We start from the raw sequence: 24643 nt of genomic DNA on the forward strand, positions 1-24643 counted from the left end.
ATCAATGATCGATTTTGTAATCGTATCAGCTGATCTGAGGCCGTATGTTTTGGACACTCGGGTGAAGAGAGGGGCTGAACTGTCAACTGATCACCATCTGGTGGTGAGTTGGGTTAGATGGCGGGGGGACCTCTGGACAGACCTGGCAAACCCAAGCGTGTAGTGCGGGTGAACTGGGAACGTTTGGAGGAGTCCTCTGTCCGGAAGGACTTCAACTCCCACCTCCGGCGGGACTTCTCTGCCATCCCTGTGGAGGTTGGGGACATTGAACAGGAATGGGCAATGTTCAAAGCCTCTATTGCTAAAGCTGCAGCTGCGAGCTGTGGCCAGAAGGTCTTAGGTGCCTCAAGGGGCGGTAACCCTCGAACACCCTGGTGGACAGTGGTGGTCAGGGAAGCCGTCCGACTGAAGAAGGAGTTATCCCGGGGGACTCCGGAGGAAGTTGCAAGGTACCGACGGGCCCAAAGGGCAGCGGCCGTGGCTGTGGACGAGGCTAAGCAGAGGGTGTGGGAGCAGTTCGGGGAATCCATGGAGAAGGACTATCGGGCGGCACCAAAGCTGTTCTGGAAGACCATACGGCACCTCAGGAGGGGGAAGCAGGGAACCATCCAAGCTGTGTACGGCAAGGATGGGACTTTGCTGACTTCAAGTGAGGAAGTCGTAGGGCGTTGGAAAGAGCACTTTGAGGAACTCCTGAACCCAAATACATCAGACACACCCTCCCTGATAGGAGCAGGGCCTGAGGATGATGGGGGATCGACGTTGATCTCTCGGAGTGAAGTCACTGAGGTAGTTAGACAACTCCACAGTGGCAAAGCTCCGGGGGTTGACGAGATCCGTCCAGAAATGCTGAAGGCTCTGGGTGTTGATGGGCTGTCTTGGTTGATACGCCTTTTTAACATTGCGTGGAAGTCTGGGACAGTGCCGAGGGAGTGGCAGACTGGGGTGGTGGTTCCCCTTTTCAAAAAGGGGGACCAGAGGGTGTGTGCTAATTACAGGGGTATCACACTACTCAGCCTCCCTGGGAAAGTTTACGCCAAGGTACTGGAAAGGAGAGTCCGGCCGATAGTCGAACCTCAGATTCAAGAGGAGCAATGTGGATTCCGTCCTGGTCGTGGAACAACTGACCAACTCTTTACGCTTGCGGGAATCCTGGAGAAGGCCTGGGAGTATGCCTATGCAGTCTACATGTGTTTTGTGGATTTGGAGAAGGCGTATGACCGCGTCCCTCGGGAGATCTTGTGGGAGGTGCTGAGGGAGTACGGAGTGAGGGGAACCCTGCTGAGGGTCATCCAATCTCTGTACAACCAAAGCGAGAGTTGTGTCCGGGTGCTTGGATGTAAGTCGGATCCGTTTCCAGTGGGGGTTGGTCTCCGCCAGGGCTGCGCTCTGTCACCTATCCTGTTTGTGATTTTCATGGACAGGATTTCTAGGCGGAGTCGTGGCCATGGCGGAGAGGGTATACGTCTCGGGGGGCTAAAGGTTGCGTCACTGCTGTTTGCAGATGATGTGGTCCTGATGGCACCTTCGGTTCGTGACCTTCAGCTCTCACTGGATCGGTTCGCAGCCGAGTGTTCAGCGGCTGGAATGAGGATCAGCATCTCCAAATCTGAGGCCATGGTTCTCAGCAGGAAACCAATGGTTTGTACAGTCCAGGTAGGGGACAGGACTCTGTCCCAGGTGGAGGAGTTTAAGTATCTCGGGGTCTTGTTCACAAGTGAGGGAAAGATGGAGAAGGAAATCAGCCGGAGAATCGGAGCAGCTGGGGCAGTATTGCAGTCTCTCTGCCGCACTGTTGTGACGAAACGAGAGCTGAGCCAGAAGGCAAAGCTCTCCGTCTACCGAGCTATCTACATTCCTACTCTCACCTATGGTCATGAAGTGTGGGTAATGACCGAAAGAATAAGATCGCGGATACAAGCGGCTGAAATGAGTTTCCTCAGAAGGGTGGCTGGCATCTCCCTTAGAGATAGGGTGAGAAGTGCAGTCACCCGAGAGAGACTCGGAGTAGAGTCGCTGCTCCTTCGCTTGGAAAGGAGCCAGCTTAGGTGGTTCGGGCATCTCGTGCGGATGCCTCACGAGCGTCTCCCTAGGGAGGTCCTCGTTGCACGTCCCACTGGGAGGAGGCCCCGCGCCAGGTCAAGGACCAGATGGGGGGATTACATCTCCTCTCTGGCCTGGGAACGCTTCGGGATTCCCCAGGAGGAAGTCGCAAATGTTGCTCTGGAGAGGGAAGTCTGGGGGTCTTTGCTGGAGCTGTTGTCCCCGCGACCCGATTCCGGATAAGCGGTTGAAGATGGATGGATGGACATGTGAATAATGCTGTATAATAGACTGTATTTATGTTATTCACATGTGAATAATGCTGTATAATAGACTGTATTTATGTTATTCACATGTGAATAATGCTGTATAATAGACTGTATTTATGTTATTCACATGTGAATACTGCTGTATAATAGACTGTATTTATGTTATTCACCTGTGAATAATGCTGTATAATAGACTGTATTTATGTTATTCACCTGTGAATAATGCTGTATAATAGACTGTATTTATGTTATTCACATGTGAATAATGCTGTATAATAGACTGTATTTATGTTATTCACATGTGAATAATGCTGTATAATAGACTGTATTTATGTTATTCACATGTGAATACTGCTGTATAATAGACTGTATTTATGTTATTCACCTGTGAATAATGCTGTATAATAGACTGTATTTATGTTATTCACCTGTGAATAATGCTGTATAATAGACTGTATTTATGTTATTCACATGTGAATAATGCTGTATAATAGACTGTATTTATGTTATTCACATGTGAATAATGCTGTATAATAGACTGTATTTATATTATTCACATGTGAATAATGCTGTATAATAGACTGTATTTATGTTATTCACATGTGAATAATGCTGTATAATAGACTGTATTTATGTTATTCACATGTGAATAATGCTGTATAATAGACTGTATTTATGTTATTCACATATAAATAATGCTGTATAATAGACTGTATTTATGTTATTCACATGTGAATAATGCTGTATAATAGACTGTATTTATGTTATTCACCTGTGAATAATGCTGTATAATAGACTGTATTTATGTTATTCACATGTGAATAATGCTGTATAATAGACTGTATTTATATTATTCACATGTGAATAATGCTGTATAATAGACTGTATTTATGTTATTCACATGTGAATAATGCTGTATAATAGACTGTATTTATGTTATTCACCTGTGAATAATGCTGTATAATAGACTGTATTTATGTTATTCACATGTGAATAATGCTGTATAATAGACTGTATTTATATTATTCACATGTGAATAATGCTGTATAATAGACTGTATTTATATTATTCACATGTGAATAATGCTGTATAATAGACTGTATTTATGTTATTCACATGTGAATAATGCTGTATAATAGACTGTATTTATGTTATTCACCTGTGAATAATGCTGTATAATAGACTGTATTTATGTTATTCACATGTGAATAATGCTGTATAATACACTGTATTTATGTTATTCACATGTGAATAATGCTGTATAATAGACTGTATTTATGTTATTCACCTGTGAATAATGCTGTATAATAGACTGTATTTATGTTATTCACATGTGAATAATGCTGTATAATAGACTGTATTTATGTTATTCACATGTGAATAATGCTGTATAATAGACTGTATTTATATTATTCACATGTGAATAATGCTGTATAATAGACTGTATTTATGTTATTCACATGTGAATAATGCTGTATAATAGACTGTATTTATGTTATTCACATGTGAATAATGCTGTATAATAGACTGTATTTATGTTATTCACATATAAATAATGCTGTATAATAGACTGTATTTATGTTATTCACATGTGAATAATGCTGTATAATAGACTGTATTTATGTTATTCACCTGTGAATAATGCTGTATAATAGACTGTATTTATGTTATTCACATGTGAATAATGCTGTATAATAGACTGTATTTATGTTATTCACATGTGAATAATGCTGTATAATACACTGTATTTATGTTATTCACATGTGAATAATGCTGTATAATAGACTGTATTTATGTTATTCACATGTGAATAATGCTGTATAATAGACTGTATTTATATTATTCACATGTGAATAATGCTGTATAATACACTGTATTTATGTTATTCACATGTGAATAATGCTGTATAATAGACTGTATTTATGTTATTCACCTGTGAATAATGCTGTATAATAGACTATATTTATATTATTCACATGTGAATAATGCTGTATAATAGACTATTTATGTTATTCACATGTAAATAATGCTGTATAATAGACTGTATTTATGTTATTCACATGTGAATAATGCTGTATAATAGACTGTATTTATATTATTCACATGTGAATAATGCTGTATAATAGACTGTATTTATGTTATTCACATGTGAATAATGCTGTATAATAGACTGTATTTATGTTATTCACATGTGAATAATGCTGTATAATAGACTGTATTTATGTTATTCACATATAAATAATGCTGTATAATAGACTGTATTTATGTTATTCACATGTGAATAATGCTGTATAATAGACTGTATTTATGTTATTCACCTGTGAATAATGCTGTATAATAGACTGTATTTATGTTATTCACATGTGAATAATGCTGTATAATAGACTGTATTTATGTTATTCACATGTGAATAATGCTGTATAATACGCTGTATTTATGTTATTCACATGTGAATAATGCTGTATAATAGACTGTATTTATGTTATTCACATGTGAATAATGCTGTATAATAGACTGTATTTATATTATTCACATGTGAATAATGCTGTATAATACACTGTATTTATGTTATTCACATGTGAATAATGCTGTATAATAGACTGTATTTATGTTATTCACCTGTGAATAATGCTGTATAATAGACTATATTTATATTATTCACATGTGAATAATGCTGTATAATAGACTATTTATGTTATTCACATGTAAATAATGCTGTATAATAGACTGTATTTATGTTATTCACATGTGAATAATGCTGTATAATAGACTGTATTTATATTATTCACATGTGAATAATGCTGTATAATAGACTGTATTTATGTTATTCACATGTAAATAATGCTGTATAATAGACTGTATTTATATTATTCACATGTGAATAATGCTGTATAATAGACTGTATTTATATTATTCACATGTGAATAATGCTGTATAATAGACTGTATTTATGTTATTCACATGTAAATAATGCTGTATAATAGACTGTATTTATATTATTCACATGTGAATAATGCTGTATAATAGACTGTATTTATATTATTCACATGTGAATAATGCTGTATAATAGACTGTATTTATGTTATTCACATGTAAATAATGCTGTATAATAGACTGTATTTATGTTATTCACATGTGAATAATGCTGTACAATACACTGTATTTATGTTATTCACATGTGAATAATGCTGTATAATAGACTGTATTTATGTTATTCACATGTGAATAATGCTGTATAATACACTGTATTTATGTTATTCACATGTGAATAATGCTGTATAATACACTGTATTTATGTTATTCACATGTGAATAATGCTGTATAATAGACTGTATTTATATTATTCACATGTGAATAATGCTGTATAATACACTGTATTTATGTTATTCACATGTGAATAATGCTGTATAATAGACTGTATTTATGTTATTCACATGTGAATAATGCTGTATAATAGACTGTATTTATGTTATTCACATGTGAATAATGCTGTATAATACACTGTATTTATGTTATTCACATGTGAATAATGCTGTATAATAGACTATTTATGTTATTCACATGTGAATAATGCTGTATAATAGACTGTATTTATATTATTCACATGTGAATAATGCTGTATAATACACTGTATTTATGTTATTCACATGTGAATAATGCTGTATAATAGACTGTATTTATGTTATTCACATGTGAATAATGCTGTATAATAGACTGTATTTATGTTATTCACATGTAAAAAATACCTAAGTGTTTATTGTCTATTGTGAGCGAACTGTGGTGCTGAATTTCCCCCCAGGGATCAATAAAGTACTTTCTATTCTATTGTAGATATAAATTATATTTTTGACAGCCCAAGTTGTCACCTGTACTACAAAGCTACCGTGGATGTTTTGACGTACATCGATTAGCTTTTAACATCTTCATGTAAAAATGTAACCAAACGGCCTGCAAGTCCTGTTCCTATTATTGTGACCCCGTCACAAACAGGAAGTCCCCAAACAGGAAGTGACTTTGACACCTGCTCGGCCAGGCAGCAAAGACGCCGTAAAGGGGAAGATGTGGTGGAGGTGAAGACGGCCGGACGGTGGTGAGATGAAAAGTGCGAAGCTGGTTGTCGTCGATAATAAAGCATTTTATTCTCTTGCAATAAAAGCATGACACAGCAGAAAAGCAACACATGGAATGTTGTTCAGTAAAGAAAATAAAAGCTCCCACACGGGGGCTTTATTTGCACCACTTCTATGATTCTTATATATATATGTATAGACTCCTATGTATATATATGAAGATATTTATATACACTTCAGCGTGTTGCCAACAAAAGTGTTGAAGTAGAAAAGTGGCACAAAGGACGAGCTTCTTTACAGTAAAAATGCATTAAATTAGCAAATAAAAACGCACTTTGTATAAAACAGGAAAGAAAACAAACTTCTCAAAGGAAGAAGGTTCAACTCGGAGGCAACAAGCAGGAGAAGAAAAGTGTGATGTCACGAGGAGGGCGGGGCTTGAACACTCAGTTTGGTAACTATGGCGATGGCCGCTTCCAGCGTCCTGTACAGCACGTCCAGCACGTCCGGCGGGGCGGCGGCCTGCGGGGAAGGGGTGTGGCCTCCGCAGCCCTCCCCCGCCAGGCCCGTCGAGACGGCGGCGTCCTCCGAGAGGGGCGGGGCCCCCCTGTCGTCCCTCCTCGCCTTTGAGGAGGCCACGCCCCCCAGGGGGTCCTCCCCCTCGTGGTGCGCCGACTCCGCCTCCGGCAGCAGAGAGGAGGCGGAGGAGAAGGACGACGACGACTCCGCCTCCATCTTCTCCTCCTTCGGGGAGCTGGGGGCGGGGTCAGGAGGGGAGGGCGGGTCCTGCTCGGTGCCCGGGTCGATCAGGGAGGAGGAGTCTCGTGTCTCCGTGTCAGACGTGCTGGCGGGCGTCAGCGCCCCCTGCTGCTCACACTTGGACTCCCCGCACGGGCGGAGGGTGGAGGAGGAGGAGGAGGAGGAAGAGGAGGCGGCCACACAGAGCGCCGCCGCTTCGTCGTCGCTGCTCACACGCCGCCGCTTCACGGGTGTGGCCTCCTCATCCTCTGCTCACACACACACACACACACAATTAGACAACGTGTGGGTGTGTGTGTATGACATGAAGGTGTGTGTGTGTGTGTGTGTGACATGAAGGTGTGTGTGTGTGTGTGTGTGTGTGTGTGTGTGTGTGACATGGTGTGTGTGACATGAAGGTGTGTGTGTGTGTGTGTGTGTGACATGAAGGTGTGTGTGTGTGTGACATGAAGGTGTGTGTGTGTGTGTGTGTGTGACATGAAGGTAGGTGTGTGTGTGTGTGTGTGTGTGTGTGTGTGTGTGTGACATGAAGGTGTGTGTGTGTGTGACATGATGTGTGTTTGTGATATGAAGGTGTGTGTGTGTGTGTGTGACATGGTGTGTGTGACATGATGTGTGTGTGTGATATGAAGGTGTGTGTGTGTGTGTGACATGATGTGTGTGTGTGATATGAAGGTGTGTGTGTGTGTGTGTGTGTGACATGATGTGTGTGACATGTGTGTGTGTGATATGAAGGTGTGTGTGTGTGTGTGTGTGTGTGTGTGACATGATGTGTGTGTGATATGAAGGTGTGTGTGTGTGTGTGTGTGTGTGACATGATGTGTGTGTGTGATATGAAGGTGTGTGTGTGTGTGTGACATGATGTGTGTGTGTGATATGAAGGTGTGTGTGTGTGTGTGTGTGACATGATGTGTGTGTGATATGAAGGTGTGTGTGTGTGTGTGTGTGACATGATGTGTGTGTGTGACATGAAGGTGTGTGTGTGTGTGACATGAAGGTGTGTGTGTGTGTGTGTGTGTGACATGAAGGTAGGTGTGTGTGTGTGTGTGTGTGTGTGTGTGTGTGTGACATGATGTGTGTTTGTGATATGAAGGTGTGTGTGTGTGTGTGTGACATGGTGTGTGTGACATGATGTGTGTGTGTGATATGAAGGTGTGTGTGTGTGTGTGACATGATGTGTGTGTGTGATATGAAGGTGTGTGTGTGTGTGTGTGTGTGTGTGTGTGTGTGTGTGTGTGTGTGACATGATGTGTGTGACATGTGTGTGTGTGATATGAAGGTGTGTGTGTGTGTGTGTGTGTGTGTGGACATGATGTGTGTGTGATATGAAGGTGTGTGTGTGTGTGTGTGTGACATGATGTGTGTGTGTGATATGAAGGTGTGTGTGTGTGTGTGACATGATGTGTGTGTGTGATATGAAGGTGTGTGTGTGTGTGTGTGTGTGTGTGACATGATGTGTGTGTGTGATATGAAGGTGTGTGTGTGTGTGTGTGTGACATGATGTGTGTGACATGTGTGTGTGTGATATGAAGGTGTGTGTGTGTGACATGATGTGTGTGTGTGTGTGTGTGTGTGACATGATGTGTGTGACATGATGTGTGTGACATGATGTGTGTGTGTGATATGAAGGTGTGTGTGTGTGACATGATGTGTGTGTGTGTGTGACATGATGTGTGTGACATGATGTGTGTGTGTGATATGAAGGTGTGTGTGTGTGTGTGTGTTCTTATATTTCTATCCTTCTTGAGACATGAAGAAGGAAAAGTATCTTCCATAAGAGGAGGTCAACAAGTGGCAGCAAGCTCCTCATTTTACTTCATTTTTGGTATTCTTCTTAACTCTTTTTTTTTTTTTTTTTTTTAAATGACTTATCTTTTCCATGAACCATAATTATGATTCTTGGGTGCGTTTGTGTGTTTTCCTTCATTTACTTTTTATTTTCGGGCTGTTTCGTGTGGGTCTTTAATCAGTTGAGCAGCCGGCACTTCCTGTGGAACCAGGGGGAAAAACACCGGGGATGGCGTGCCGGCACAAAGGTGAAGGAGCGGGTGTTGCCCAATAAAATGGACAAATTGTTTGGGCTGGTCAGAAGTCAAAAGGAGCACAGCGTGTGCAGTATCATACCATCCTTCTGCACACCAGGCTGCTGCTTGCGACAGCTGTTGTTAGGCAACAGACCAAACACCCCGATGCCCTCCTTCTCATTTCGGGTGACTTGAATCTTGCTTCTCTGGACTCAATTTCACCCACTTTCCACGTGGGACAGTACAACTCTGGATCTACTGTATGCTAATTCAAAAGTTGCATAGAGTGCCACTGCTCTGCCCCCCCCACCCGTGATCAGACCCCCCCCGGGACGGTCTGATCACAATCCTTTTGTGCCCTTGTGAGAATTATCCTTTCCATGCTTAGTAACTGAGCTACTGTGTGGAACAATTTCCCTTGTGGATCATCAAAGTTTGTCCAAGTCTAAGTCATCTAATACAGTGGTCCCCAACCACCGGTCCGCGGCCGCACAAGAAGTTAAAAAAAAATATATATATATATTTATTTTTTTTAAAAATTAAATCAACATAAAAAACACAATATATACATTATATATCAATATAGATCAATACAGTCTGCAAGGATACAGTCCGTAAGCACACATGATTGTATTTCTTTACTACCCCTCCACCCCCCGTGGCCGCACAAGAAGTTAAAAAAATTAAAAAAAATAAAAATAAAAATAAAATAAATTAAATCAACATAAAAAACACAATATATACATTATATATCAATATAGATCAATACAGTCTGCAGGGATACAGTCTGTAAGCACACATGATTGTATTTCTTTATGACAAAAAAAAAAAAAAAAAAAATTTTTTTTTTTTTACTACCCCTCCACCTTCCCGGTCCGTGGACTGATTGGTACCGGGCCGCGGCCGCACAAGAAGTTAAAAAAAATAAATAAATAATTTTTTAAAAATTAAATCAACATAAAAAACACAATATATACATTATATATCAATATAGATCAATACAGTCTGCAGGGATACAGTCCGTAAGCACACATGATTGTATTTCTTTATGACAAAAAAAAAAAAAAAAAAAAAATTTTTTTTTTTTACTACCCCTCCACCCCCCCGGTCCGTGGACCGATTGGTACCGGGCCGCGGCCGCACAAGAAATTAAAAAAAAAATTAAAAATTTTAAAAAATAATTACAAAAAAAAAAAAAAAATATATATATATATATATATATATTTTTAATGAAATTTACATAAAAAAACACAATATATACATTATATATCAATATAGATCAATACAGTCTGCAGGGATACAGTCCGTAAGCACACATGATTGTATTTCTTTATGACCAAAAAAATAAAAAAACATTTTTTTTTTTTACTAACCCCCCCCCCCCCCGGTCCGTGGGACAAATTTTCAAGCATTGACCGGTCCGCAAGTACAAAAAGGTTGGGGGCCACTGATCTAATAGACAATGTCTCATTTGCTCCCTGGTGGTGAAATCTATCAAAATGAGGGTGGTCCCAAAAAGGAGGGATTTTTCCAATAGGTGTTGGTTTTAAAAGGGCTCCCCCTCTGCTCAACATATGAAATAACAAGTGTGTGAGAAACTGAAATGCACCCCCTTAGGTCAAAATTAATTAAAAAACATAAAATAAATATGTATATAGAGACGAAGTAAATAATGAGGTCTCAAGAAGGTCAGAAATAGGAGAAAGTGTGTGTGTGTACCTTTGGCCTGGTGGGGGTCCTCCAGGTCCAGGACGCTGCGTTGCTGCACGCACGCCTGACAGCGGCCCAGCAGGTCCTGCAGGGCGGGGCAGAGGGCGGGGTCGAGGGCGGGCGGCGCCTGGATGGACAGCAGCAGCATCAACGCCCTCAAGTCCTGGAAAGGAAGGAGAGGTTTTAGCTGCGGCGCGTGCACGTGTGGGCGGGCGGGCGTGCACGTACGGCGTTGAGCAGGGCGCCGGTCCCGCTGAGCTCCGGCCAATGAGAGGCCAGCTCGGGCCGCAGGCCACCTTGTTCGGCGAGCACGCTGGCCACCAGGACGCCGGTCAGGTTGGAGCAGCTGGCGCCTGACAGCACCTGCACCTGGAGACAGAGGAGGTGAGGTCACACGTGATGACATGGCGGCGGCGAGGAGGAGGAGGAGGAGGCGGACCTTGTGCAGGAAGCAGGTGAGGAAGGCGTAGGCCACGTTGTTGTTGAGGAAGTCGCGCTGCTCCATCAGGATGCACTTGATGTACTCGCTGAAGGCGGGGTCGTCGCACAGCAGCTTCACGCAGGTCTTGGACACGGGCGACTGCAAGACAAAGAGGCGGGGCTTAGCCGGGCCAACTCATGAGGACTGAGAGGCTCCTCCCACCTGAGACTGGCACAGCTCCGTCCACAGTTTGGGGAAGATGGCCAGGTGGAGAGGAAGTCCTTCGTAGGCCAGCAGCACACCTGGAGGGCAAAGACAGTTAGTGCAGGTCCAGTGTTGGATGGCGGGCGCCGTACGCACTCAGCTTGACCAACGTGTCGCTGAACTTCTCGCAGTTGATGGCCACGCGACACAGCAGGTGGATGAACTGCTGGTAGGACAGGAAGTGGTCCAGCAGCAGGCGGTCGTACGCCTCGTCTTTACCCTGACACACGCACACGCCATGATTGACAGCTCGCCTGACACGGCGGCAGGAGGCGGGGCCTCACCTTGGTGCTCTCCAGCATGGAGGGCAGCAGACACATGTTGAGTTCTGGTCTGGGAGGTCTGATGTTGCTTTTGGTGGCCATCACCTTCACGTTGTCTCTGCACGGCAGGTAAGGACCCAGAGACACTGCAGGGACATCACCACGTCACTGCAGGTAGGCCTCACCCACTCACTCACTCACTCACTCATTGATTCACTAACTCACTCATTGACTCACTCATTAATTCAGTCACTCACTCATTGACTCATTGACTCACTCACTCACTCACTCACTCATTCACACACTCATTGACTCACTCATTAATTCAGTCACTCACTCAGACTCATTCACTCACTCTTTCATTGACTCACTCACTCATTCATTCATTGACTCACTCACTCATTCATTGACTCAGTCACTGACTCACTCACTGACTCACACACTCACTCATCGACTCACTCATTAATTCAGTCACTCACTCAGACTCATTCACTCACTCATTCATTGACTCGCAGTCACTGACTCACACACTCACTCATTGACTCACTCACTCATTGAATCACTCACTCATTCATTGACTCACTCACTCATTCATTGACTCAGTCACTGACTCACTCACTGACTCACACACTCACTCATTGACTCACTCATTAATTCAGTCACTCACTCAGACTCATTCACTCACTCATTCATTGACTCGCAGTCACTGACTCACTCGCTGACTCACACACTCACTCATTGACTCACTCATTAATTCAGTCACTCACTCAGACTCATTCACTCACTCATTCATTGACTCACTCACTCATTCATTGACTCAGTCACTGACTCACTCACTGACTCACACACTCACTCATTGACTCACTCACTGATTCAGTCACTCACTCATTAATTCACTCACTGACTCACTCGACTCACTAACTCATTAATTCAGTCACTCACTCAGACTCATTCCCTCACTCATTCATTGACTGGCAGTCACTGACTCACTCACTGACTCACACACTCACTCATTGACTCACTCACTCACTCATTGACTCACTCACTCATTCATTGACTCAGTCACTGACTCACACACTCACTCATTGACTCACTCATTAATTCAGTCACTCACTCAGACTCATTCACTCACTCATTCATTGACTCACTCACTCATTCATTGACTCAGTCACTGACTCACTCACTGACTCACACACTCATTGACTCACTCATTAATTCAGTCACTCAGACTCATTCACTCACTCATTCATTGACTCACTCACTCATTCATTGACTCAGTCACTGACTCACTCACTGACTCACACACTCACTCATTGACTCACTCATTAATTCAGTCACTCAGACTCATTCACTCACTCATTCATTGACTCGCAGTCACTGACTCACTCACTGACTCACACACTCACTCATTGACTCACTCATTAATTCAGTCACTCAGACTCATTCACTCACTCATTCATTGACTCGCAGTCACTGACTCACTCACTGACTCACACACTCACTCACTCATTGACTCACTCACTGATTCAGTCACTCACTCATTAATTCACTCACTGACTCACTCGACTCACTAACTCATTGATTCAGTCACTCGCTTGCTGTCTCAGTCATTGACTAACTCACTCATTGACTCGCAGTCACTCAGTCATTGACTAACTCACTCATTGACTCGCAGTCACTCCCTCACTCATTGACTCACACACTCACTCATTGACTCACTCACTGATTCAGTCACTCGCTTGCTCACTCACTCATTGACTCACTCACTCATTGACTCGCAGTCACTCCCTCACTCATTGACTCACACACTCACTCATTGACTCACTCACTGATTCAGTCACTCGCTTGCTCACTCACTCATTGACTCACTCCCTCATTGACTCGCAGTCACTCACTCAGTCATTGCCCCGCAGCCGCTCACTCACTCGACTCGCAGTCAAGTCACTCACTCATTGACTCGCACACTCACTCGTTGATTCACTCACTCATCGACTCACTCACCTATTGATTCACACACCCACTCATTCATTTAATTATTGACACACACACATTGACTCACACACTCATTCATTGATTCACTCACCCACTGACTCACTCATTCATTTAATTATTGACTCACACTTACTCATTGACTCACTCACACACATTCATTCATTGACTCGCACACAGTCTGTGACTCGTTGACTAACACTCACTCATTGACTCACTCACTGATTCAGTCACTCGCTTGCTCACTCACTCATTGACTGGCAACCGCTCACTCCCTCGACGTCAAGTCACTCACTCATTGCCTCGCACACTCGCTCACTCACTCGTTGATTCACTCACTCATCGACTCACTCACCTATTGATTCACACACCCACTCATTCATTTAATTATTGACTCACTCATTGACTCACTCACTCATTGACTCACATACTCATTCATTGATTAATTCACTCACATTGATTCACTCACCCACTGACTCACTCACACACATTCATTCATTGACTCACACACAGTGACTCGTTGACTCACACACAGTCCGTGACTCCTTGACTCACACACTCCGTGACTCATTGACTTACTCAGTGACTCATTGACTCACTCACAAACGCATTCATTGACTCAGGCACAGTGAGTCACAGAGTGTGTGTGTGTGTGTGTGCGTGTGTGTGTGTGTGTGTGTGTGTGTGTGTGTGTGTGTGTGTGTGTGTGTGTGTGTGACTCACTAGGGATGTTGCTGTGATGGTAAGTGTAGTGGTTGTGTTGCAGGAAAGGCACCAGCGTGTGCAGGAAGTCATGTGGACTCAGAAGAACCAGCTCCTTCAGTGCATCTGCAGGACAGAGTAGGAAGACAACAGCTGACTGACGTGAACTTGGGGGTCAGTCAGAACCTGAAGGCTCGCTTGGAACCTGAAGGCTCGCTTGGAACCTGAAGGCTCGCTTGGAACCTGAAGGCTCGCTTGGAACCTAAAGGCTCGCTTGGAACCTGAAAGCTCGCTTGGAACCTGAAGGCTCGCTTGGAACCTGAAGGCTCGCTTGGAACCTGAAGGCTCGCTTGGAACCTGAAGGCTCGCTTGGAACCTAAAGACTCGCTGGGAACCTGAAGGCTCGCTGGGAACCTGAAGGCTCGCTTGGAACCTGAAGGCTCGCTTGGAACCTGAAGGCTCGCTTGGAACCTGAAGGCTCGCTTGGAACCTGAAGGCTCGCTTGGAACCTAAAGGCTCGCTTGGAACCTGAAGGCTCGCTTGGAACCTGAAGGCTCGCTTGGAACCTGAAGGCTCGCTTGGAACCTGAAGGCTCACTTGGAACCTGAAGGCTCGCTTGGAACCTGAAGGCTCGCTTGGAACCTGAAGGCTCACTTGGAACCTGAAGGCTCGCTTGGAACCTGAAGGCTCGCTTGGAACCTGAAGGCTCGCTTGGAACCTAAAGGCTCGCTTGGAACCTGAAGGCTCGCTTGGAACCTGAAGGCTCGCTTGGAACCTGAAGGCTCTCTTGGAACCTGAAGGCTCGCTTGGAACTTGAAGGCTCGCTTGGAACCTAAAGGCTCGCTTGGAACCTGAAGGGTCGCTTTGAACCTGAAGGCTCGCTTGGAACCTGAAGGCTCGCTTGGAACCTGAAGGCTCGCTTGGAACCTGAAGGCTCGCTTGGAACCTGAAGGCTCGCTTGGAACCTGAAGGCTCGCTTGGAACCTGAAAGCTCGCTTGGAACCTGAAGGCTCGCTTGGAACCTGAAGGCTCGCTTGGAACCTGAAGGCTCGCTTGGAACCTGAAGGCTCGCTTGGAACCTGAAGGCTCGCTTGGAACCTGAAGGCTCGCTTGGAACCTGAAGGCTCTCTTGGAACCTGAAGGCTCTCTTGGAACCTGAAGGCTCGCTTGGAACCTGAAGGCTCGCTTGGAACCTGAAGGCTCGCTTGGAACCTGAAGGCTCGCTTGGAACCTAAAGGCTCGCTTGGAACCTAAAGGCTCGCTTGGAACCTAAAGGCTCGCTTGGAACCTAAAGGCTCACTTGGAACCTAAAGGCTCGCTTGGAACCTGAAGGCTCGCTTGGAACCTGAAGGGTCGCTTGGAACCTGAAGGGTCGCTTGGAACCTGAAGGGTCGCTTGGAACCTGAAGGCTCGCTTGGAACCTGAAGGGTCGCTTGGAACCTGAAGGGTCGCTTGGAACCTGAAGGGTCGCTTGGAACCTGAAGGGTCGCTTGGAACCTGAAGGGTCGCTTGGAACCTGAAGGGTCGCTTGGAACCTGAAGGGTCGCTTGGAACCTAAAGGCTCGCTTGGAACCTAAAGGCTCGCTTGGAACCTGAAGGCTCGCTTGGAACCTGAAAGCTCGCTTGGAACCTGAAGGCTCGCTTGGAACCTGAAGGCTCGCTTGGAACCTGAAGGCTCGCTTGGAACCTGAAGGCTCGCTTGGAACCTGAAGGCTCGCTTGGAACCTAAAGGCTCGCTTGGAACCTGAAGGCTCGCTTGGAACCTGAAGGCTCGCTTGGAACCTGAAGGCTCGCTTGGAACCTGAAGGCTCGCTTGGAACCTGAAGGCTCACTTGGAACCTGAAGGCTCGCTTGGAACCTGAAGGCTCGCTTGGAACCTGAAGGCTCGCTTGGAACCTGAAGGCTCGCTTGGAACCTGAAGGCTCGCTTGGAACCTGAAGGCTCGCTTGGAACGTGAAGGGCCGCTTGGAACCTGAAGGGTCGCTTGGAACGTGAAGGGCCGCTTGGAACCCGAAGGGCCGCTTGGAACCCGAAGGGCCACTTGGAACCCGAAGGGTCAGTTAGAACCTGAAGAGTCACTTAGAACCTGAAGGGGTCACTTAGAACCCGAAGGGTCACTTAGAACCCGAAGGGTCAGTTAGAACCTGAAGGGTCAGTTAGAACCTGAAGGGTCAGTCTCACCCAGGCAGGCGTTGCGGAGCTCGGGCGGGCTGTAGGAGTTGAGGAGCGTGAGCAGCTTGTGGGCAAAGTCGATCCTCTCCTGCCACTGGATCAGCGCCTGCTTGACATCTGCAGAACCAGCGAGGAACGTTAAGCTGAGGACGAGGAAGAGGAAGAGGAAGGCGTGGAGGCTGACCTTTGCGCTGCAGGTACGGTCTGGTGGCCTTGAGGACCGACAGGAAGATGGACAGCAGCTCCACCAGGTCTCCAGTGACGTGACAGGCCGTGGCCTCGTGGTACATCATGTGCAGCGTGTTGAAGGACTGCAGACAAGAGCTCGTCAATCATCTTCATCATCACCATCACCATCATCAAAGTGTGAGGACACTACGTCCACCTCGGTCATGAGGACCAGTCCTCGGTTGAAGACCACCAGCAGTCGGTCCTCGTCGTTCTCCAGCAGAACCCTGAAGGCACTGCAGCAAAGAGGAGCGTCAGACAATGAAGAACCCGCTGACAGCGGCCAGAAGGTGTGGTGAGAACCTGATGAGTGTGGTCCAGCATGAGCGTCCATCCAGGCAGCGCAGGTAGCAGCTGATGGTGGTCTTCTTGAACTGCTTCACGTCCTCCACTTCTTCTTCTCTCATGTCCGACCGCTGAGCTACGAAGAGCTGCATCAGGTTGAACAGCTCCTCCACCGCCTGCAGGGGGCAGCGTGGACACTCTCACCTTTCAGCAACAACTTTTCTACCACTTGTCTACTATTACCCCAATAACTATTAGAATAATATAAATACAGTAATATTACTAATTACAACATTTAGGGGTCGGTTAGAAGCCAAAGGGGTCACTTAGAACCTAAAGGGGTCACTTGGAACCTAAAGGGTCGGTTAGAACCTAAAAGAGTCACTTACAACCTAAAGGGTCGGTTAGATTCTGAAGGGTCGGTTAGATTCTGAAGGGTCACTTAGAACCTGAAAGGTCAGTCAGAACCTAAAGGGTCACTTAGAACCTAAAGGGTCGGTTACAACCTAAAGGGGTCACTTACAACCTAAAGGGGTCAGTCAGAATCTAAAGGGTCGGTTACAACCTAAAGGGTCGGTTACAACCTAAAGGGTCGGTTACAACCTAAAGGGGTCAGTCAGAATCTAAAGGGTCGGTTACAACCTAAAGGGTCAGTCAGAACCTAAAGGGTTCGGTTAAAACCTAAAGGGGTCGGTTACAACCTAAAGGGGTCACTTAGAACCTAAAGGGTCGGGTAAAACCTAAAGGGGTCACTTAGAAGCTAAAGGGGTCACTTAGAAGCTAAAGTGTCAGTTAGAACCTAAAGGGTCGGTTACAACCTGAAGGGTCACTTAGAACCTAGAGGTTCAAACATGAAGGTTCGGTTAGAACCTGAAGGGTCAGTCAGAACCTGAAGGGTCACTTAGAACCTAAAGGGCCAGTCAGAACCTAAAGGGTCGGTTACAACCTAAAGACGTCACTTAGAACCTAAAGGGTCGGTTAGAACCTAAAGGGGTCACTTAGAAGCTAAAGGGTCGGTTAGAACCTAAAGGGTCGGTTAGAACCTAAAGGGTCACTTAGAACCTGAAGGGTCACTTAGAACCTTAAGGTTCAAACCTGAAGGGTCGGTTAGAACCTGAAGGGTCAGTCAGAACCTGAAGGGTCACTTAGAACCTAAAGGGCCAGTCAGAACCTAAAGGGTCGGTTACAACCTAAAGACGTCACTTAGAACCTAAAGGGTCGGTTAGAACCTGAAGGGTCACTTAGAACCTGAAGGGTCAGTCAGAACCTGAAGGGTCAGTCAGAACCTGAAGGGTCAAGTCAGAACCTGAAGGGTCACTTAGAACCTGAAGAGTCAGTTACGACCTAAAGGGTCCGTTACGACCTAAAGGGTCCGTTACAACCTAAAGGGTCAGTTACGACCTAAAGGGTCTGTTACGACCTAGAGGGTCTGTTACAACCTAAAGGGTCTGTTACGACCTAAAGGGTCAGTTACGACCTAAATGGTCAGTTACGACCTAAAGGGTCAGTTACAACCTAAAGGGTCAGTTACGACCTAAAGGGTCTGTTACGACCTAAAGGGTCAGTTACAACCTAAAAGGTCTGTTACGACCTAAAGGGTCAGTTAGACTTACTTACATGAAGTAGTTGTAATCGTAATAAAAATAGAGAAATAAGAACCCACCCCAGGATACTGGCTGGCGTGCGGCGTGAGGTTCTTGAAGGCCCACTGGATGTTCTGGTGCGAGGCCAGCTGGCGCGTGAAAACGGCCGACTGCTCGCAGCACATGCGCAGGATGCCGTAGTAGGTGGGCAGCATGCCGCGGTTGAACAGCACCACCTCCTGGTCGTCGTGGTCGGCCAGGATGTAGTTGAAGGCGATGTTCTTGGTCACCATGGGGTTCTGCACCACCAGCCGCACGTTCTCCGGGCAGTCCACACACACGTTGTACCAGAAGGAGAGCAGCGCCTGCTTGTTGTGGTTGGTGGAGATGGAGGGCTCCGACAGCTTGGGCTGAAAGTGGCAAGACAGCCCGTGTCACCCAGGCACCCTCCTTCCACCCACGCCACTAGTCTAAAGCGCCACACTCTACCTGGAAGAGGTTCCACAGGTCCATGAAGTAACTGGAGAACATGAGCTTCTCCGTCTTGGAGATGAGGCAGTAGGTCATGAAGCCGAAGTACTGCACCAGCTTGGTGGTGCCGTGCACGCTGGCGTCCACGTAGAGCTTGGCGCGGCCCAGCAGGCCCAGCAGCAGGTTGTAGACCTGGTGCAGGACCACCGTGGTGTCGGGGGACAGCGGCAGCTCGCGGGTGGGCAGGTGGAGGGAGCGCGTGGAGCGGAACATCTGGCGGAAGGAGTTGCTGGGAATGAGCGAGACCAGGAGGTACGCCGCCGCTGCGGGGGGAGAAGACACGGTCACAAAGCGCAGGACCCAACAAAGCCGGCGGGGGTCGGCGGCGAGCGCTTACACGTGCGCACGCGCGGGTAGTTATGAGCCAGCAGGAAGCGCTCCACCCAGGTCTCCATGTTCTGGAGGACCCAGCTGTGGGCCAGCTTGTTCCGAGGAGTCTGGGCCGCCAGCCAGTCCAGACACTGGGACGGGTTGTACTCGATCACCTGAAAACACACGACCTCGTTCTTTCTTCTGCGGCGGTCCCGAGATGGACTCGGCGGAGCGCTTACCTCCCAGATCCTCTGCAGGATGTAGGAGGCGAAGGACGGCATGCCCGGCGGTCCGCCCGCAAACTCCATCAGCATGGTCAGCAGCTTGAAGAAGGAGTTGGCAGCCTGAGGAGGAGAAACCGCCTGAATGAGAAGCAGCTCTCCCACGTGGAGTGAAGCGTACACAAGAAGATCGGCACACAAACACACACACCAAGTTAACTTTCGGTTTCGATCCCCGTCAAGGCGTGGTTGCAAGATGGACAAAAGCATGAGAGACGGGTGACCATTTTACACTGCAAAAACTGAAATCTAAGTAAGATGAAATATCTCAAATAAGGGTGATACCGTATTTCCTTGAATAGCCGCCGGGGCGCTAATTAATTTAAAACCTCTTCTCACTCCTGCGCTTACGAAAAGCATGCGGGACGGGCAAGCATGCGCTAATTATTTTAAAACCTCTTCTTACTCCGGCGCTTACCTTATCATGAAAAGCACATTTAATAAAAAAACGTTATTATGGTCTTACCTTTACTTATAAATGATGTCCATGTGCAGCTGCTTCTGATCAAAGGCAGTCTTCCTTATCTTTCTTCAGTTTTAAAAGTCTCTGGAGATATTCCTTTAATTATTACCTCCTGCTTCGATTGAAAGTCCAGTTTAGAAAACTGTTTTATTTTAGATATGTAATCCTCCATGTTAAAAGTGCAAGCAAACGATCGCTGCTCACGCTTGCTGCTTGTTGTCTTCTTCTGCAGCACCGGTCTTCTGCAGTACTGGTAGTCGCAAGAAGGATCACTAGCGCCCTCTACCACCATCATTTAATGACTCATATTTGACCCGGCGGAAGTGCCAAGCATGCGCTAATTATTTTGAGAAACGAGTTTGACCCGGCTGTAATTCTAGGCAGGCGAATACTATATTCCCGGCGCCAATTCAAGGAAATACGGTATTTGCTTATTTTCTGTCTGATAAGATCATTCTTCTCACTAAGCTTATGTTAGAGTGTTTTACTTGTTTTAAGGGTTTAGGTCCTAAATTATCTCAGTAAGATATTAAAGCTTGTAGCTGAGATTTGATGACCTATACCAGGGGTCATCAACCTTTTTGAAAGCAAGAGCTACTTCTTGGGTAGTGATTAATGCGAAGGGCTACCAGTTTGATACACACTTAAATAAATTGCCAGAAATAGCCAATATGCTCAATTTACCTTTAACTCTATGTTATTATTAATAATTAATGATATTTACACTTAATTGAACGGTTTAAAAGAGGAAAAAACACGAAAAAAATGACATTTAAATTTTGAACCATAGTTTATCTTCAGTTTCGACTCTTTAAAATTCAAAATTCAACTGAAAAAAAGAAGAGAAAAACTAGCTAATTCGAATCTTTTTGGAAAAATTAAAAAAATAATTTATGGAACATCATTAGTAATTTTAGAATTTTGATGACATGTTTTAAAAAGGTTAAAATCCAATCTGCACTTTGTTAGAATATATAACAAATTGGACCAAGCTATATTTCTAACAAAGACAAATCATTATTTCTTCTAGATTTTCCAGAACAAAAATTTTAAACTAAATTCAAAAGACTTTGAAATAAGATTCAAATTTGATTCTACAGATTTTCTAGATTTGCCAGAATAATTTTTTTGAATTTAAATCATAATAAGTTTGAAGAAATACTTCACAAATATTCTTTGTCGAAAAAACAGAAGCTAAAATGAAGAATTAAATTAAAATGTATTTATTATTCTTTACAATAAAAAAAATAAATGTACTTGAACATTGATTTAAATTGTCAGGAAAGAAGAGGAAGGAATTTAAAAGGTAAAAAGGTATATGTGTTTAAAAATCCTAAAATCATTTTTAAGGTTGTATTTTTTTCTCTAAAATTATCTTTCTGAAAGTTATAAGAAGCAAAGTAAAAAAAATTAATGAATTTATTTAAACAAGTGAAGACCAAGTCTTTAAAATATTTTCTTGGATTTTCAAATTCTATTTGAGTTTTGTCTCTCTTAGAATTAAAAATGTCGGGCAAAGCGAGACCAGCTTGCTAGTAAATAAATAAAATTAAAAAAATACTGGTAAGTGCTGCTATTTGAGCTATTTTTAGAACAGGCCAGCGGGCTACTCATCTGGTCCTTACGGGCTACCTGGTGCCCGCGGGCACCGCGTTGGTGACCCCTGACCTATACTAACAATTTGCAAAATACGTAAAAATAAGTGTCACTGATAACTCAATGACGACAACCTTCTTCTTTTTATACGTATACTTTACTGAGTTTTGCGCAAAAACAGAACATTTACAGTCACCACATTACATCATGTATATAAATCCTTCATGGAGGTGTTTGGATGTTTTTAAGGGCTTGAATAGAGCGGCTCCTATATGCTTCATTGTAAGCTGACATTTGATCGCATTTATTTAATATTTAGAATGCATTTAAAAAAAAACAACACATCTGTCATGTCTCTCATAATAATTGTGAACGATAAACAAAATTCCCAAGAAAGTGCACTTTGGGAAAAAATGTGTACCCCTTTTAGAGCACATTTAGTTCCCTTAAAACATTTACATGTTGCACAATGAGATGCAAGTATGGGATAAAATGTACATTTTTGTAACTTTCTGTCTGTACTAGTGATGTCCGATAATATTGGGCTGCCGATGTTATCGGCCGATAAATGCTTTAAAATTTAATATCGGAAACTATTAGTATCTGTTTCAAAAAGTAAAATGTATGACCTTTTAAAACGCCGCTGTGTACACGGAAGTACAGAGCGACAATAAACCTTAAAGGCACTGCCTTTGCGTGCCGGCCCAATCACATAATACTAGAGATGTCCGATAATATCGGCCTGCCGACATTATCGGCCGATATATGCGTTAAAATGTAATATCGGAAATTATCGGTATCGTTTTTTTTATTATCGGTATCGTCTTTTTTGTTTTTTGTTTTTTTTTTATTAAATCAACATAAAAAACACAAGACACACTTACAATTAGTGCACCAACCCAAAAAACCTCCCTCCCCCATTTACACTCATTCACACAAAAGGGTTGTTTCTTTCTGTTATTAATATTCTGGTTCCTACATTATATATCAATATATATCAATACAGTCTGCAAGGGATACAGTCCGTAAGCACACATGATTGTGCGTGCTGCTGCTCCACTAATAGTACTAACCTGTAACAGTTAATTTTACTAATTTTCATTCATTACTAGTTTCTATGTAACTGTTTTTATATTGTTGTACTTTCTTCTTTATTCAAGAAAATGTTTTTAATTTATTTATCTTATTTTACAAATTTTTTTAAAAAGTACCTTATCTTCACCATACCTGGTTGTCCAAATTAGGCATAATAATGTGTTAATTCCACGACTGCATATATCGGTTGATATCGGTATCGGTTGATATCGGTATCGGTAATTAAAGAGTTGGACAATATCGGCAAAAAGCCATTCTCGGACATCCCTACATAATACCTACGAAATTTCACATACGTAAGTGAATGCAAGGCATACTTGGTCAACAGCCATACAGGTCACACTAAGGGTGGCCGTATAAACAACTTTAACACTGTTACAAATATGCGCCACACTGTGAACCAACACCAAACAAGAATGACAAACACATTTCGGGAGAACATCCGCACCGTAACACAACATAAACACAACAGTTGCAGCACTAACTCTTCCGGGACGCTACAATATACACCCCCCCCGCTATCCCCTACCCTCCCTCATAACCCCCCACAACGCCGCCCACCTCAACCTCCTCATGCTCTCTCAGGGAGAGCATGTCCCAAATTCCAAGCTGCTGTTTTGAGGCATGTTAAAAAAAATAATGCACTTTGTGACTTCAATAATAAATATGGCAGTGCCATGTTGGCATTTTTTTTTTCCCATAACTTGAGTTAATTTATTTTGGAAAACCTTGTTACATTGTTTAATGCATCCAGCGGGGCATCACAACATAATTAGGCATAATAATGTGTTCATTCCACCACCGTATATATCGGTATCGGTTGATATCGGATTCGGTAATTACAGGCATGTGATTTGACCACAATGAAAAAGACTGAAAACATTTCCGCGGGTCTGGAGGACAAAGGCCCCCAGCCAGGTCCCTGGTGGGGGGGACAAGGGGGGCAACGCCCCCCGAAGCTCCTGGTTTTTCACCAATTTAACATGCTAAAATGAACAAAGACAGCACCATTTGAAGAAAATATTTTAGTGTTTAAAGACATGAAAACATTAATAGAACATACATAACCCAATTATCCTAATGAATCACTGTATATGGTTCAGTCCCAACAGTATTTAGTCACTAATATTTACATCTTGTGTTCATTTCACATCCACAGGTGTCACATTGATCAGTGATATCATTTACAGTTTATTTACAGTATTACCACATTACTTCAGTTCACTTCACACATTAGCTTTCTCGGAGAGCTCTAACATGAGCCTTTCTGAGCAGCCTGCATTTTCCTTTTGGTCCCTGCTTTTGTAGCTTCTTTTTTGGATTTTTGGATAAATATAACAAAATACCAAACGTAAACATTTCATTCTTTTCGCCAAAATAGGATATGAATTTATGAAAATAATTAAACGTGTTTAGTATTGTTTACTCATATTTGAAATAATAATAATGTGAGGACACTGACATATTGCATGAAACAAGTGTGAAAATATTGACCTTCAAGATTGTTACACCACTGACAATAGTTTCAAGAGACTACATAAGAACTTAATATTACAAAATAGTATTATATGCACATTTATTTC

At 43.8% G+C, this 24643-nt stretch overlaps 1 protein-coding gene across 10 annotated transcripts in view; it reads right to left on the reverse strand.

Annotated features, from left to right (window-relative positions):
- Positions 1 to 6426: 6426 nt before the first annotated feature.
- Positions 6427 to 24643, reverse strand: part of usp34 (ubiquitin specific peptidase 34) — a 116072-nt gene continuing 97855 nt past the window's right edge. For all 10 annotated transcript variants that reach the window (XM_062026343.1, XM_062026338.1, XM_062026336.1 and 7 more), the window contains exons 63-78: positions 19865 to 19969; positions 19651 to 19798; positions 19272 to 19576; positions 18863 to 19192; positions 17218 to 17375; positions 17072 to 17150; positions 16871 to 16997; positions 16696 to 16803; positions 14536 to 14640; positions 11845 to 11969; positions 11657 to 11780; positions 11519 to 11598; positions 11315 to 11455; positions 11104 to 11244; positions 10885 to 11038; positions 6427 to 7389 (exon numbers count right to left, since the gene is read on the reverse strand). In XM_062026343.1, coding sequence (XP_061882327.1) covers positions 6803 to 7389; positions 10885 to 11038; positions 11104 to 11244; positions 11315 to 11455; positions 11519 to 11598; positions 11657 to 11780; positions 11845 to 11969; positions 14536 to 14640; positions 16696 to 16803; positions 16871 to 16997; positions 17072 to 17150; positions 17218 to 17375; positions 18863 to 19192; positions 19272 to 19576; positions 19651 to 19798; positions 19865 to 19969 — 2817 coding nt within the window. In that variant the 3' untranslated portion in view covers positions 6427 to 6802. The remainder of the gene's footprint in view (positions 7390 to 10884; positions 11039 to 11103; positions 11245 to 11314; positions 11456 to 11518; positions 11599 to 11656; positions 11781 to 11844; positions 11970 to 14535; positions 14641 to 16695; positions 16804 to 16870; positions 16998 to 17071; positions 17151 to 17217; positions 17376 to 18862; positions 19193 to 19271; positions 19577 to 19650; positions 19799 to 19864; positions 19970 to 24643) is intronic.

This window comes from Entelurus aequoreus, linkage group LG18 (assembly GCF_033978785.1).
Source record: "Entelurus aequoreus isolate RoL-2023_Sb linkage group LG18, RoL_Eaeq_v1.1, whole genome shotgun sequence".
Taxonomy (NCBI): domain Eukaryota; kingdom Metazoa; phylum Chordata; class Actinopteri; order Syngnathiformes; family Syngnathidae; genus Entelurus; species Entelurus aequoreus.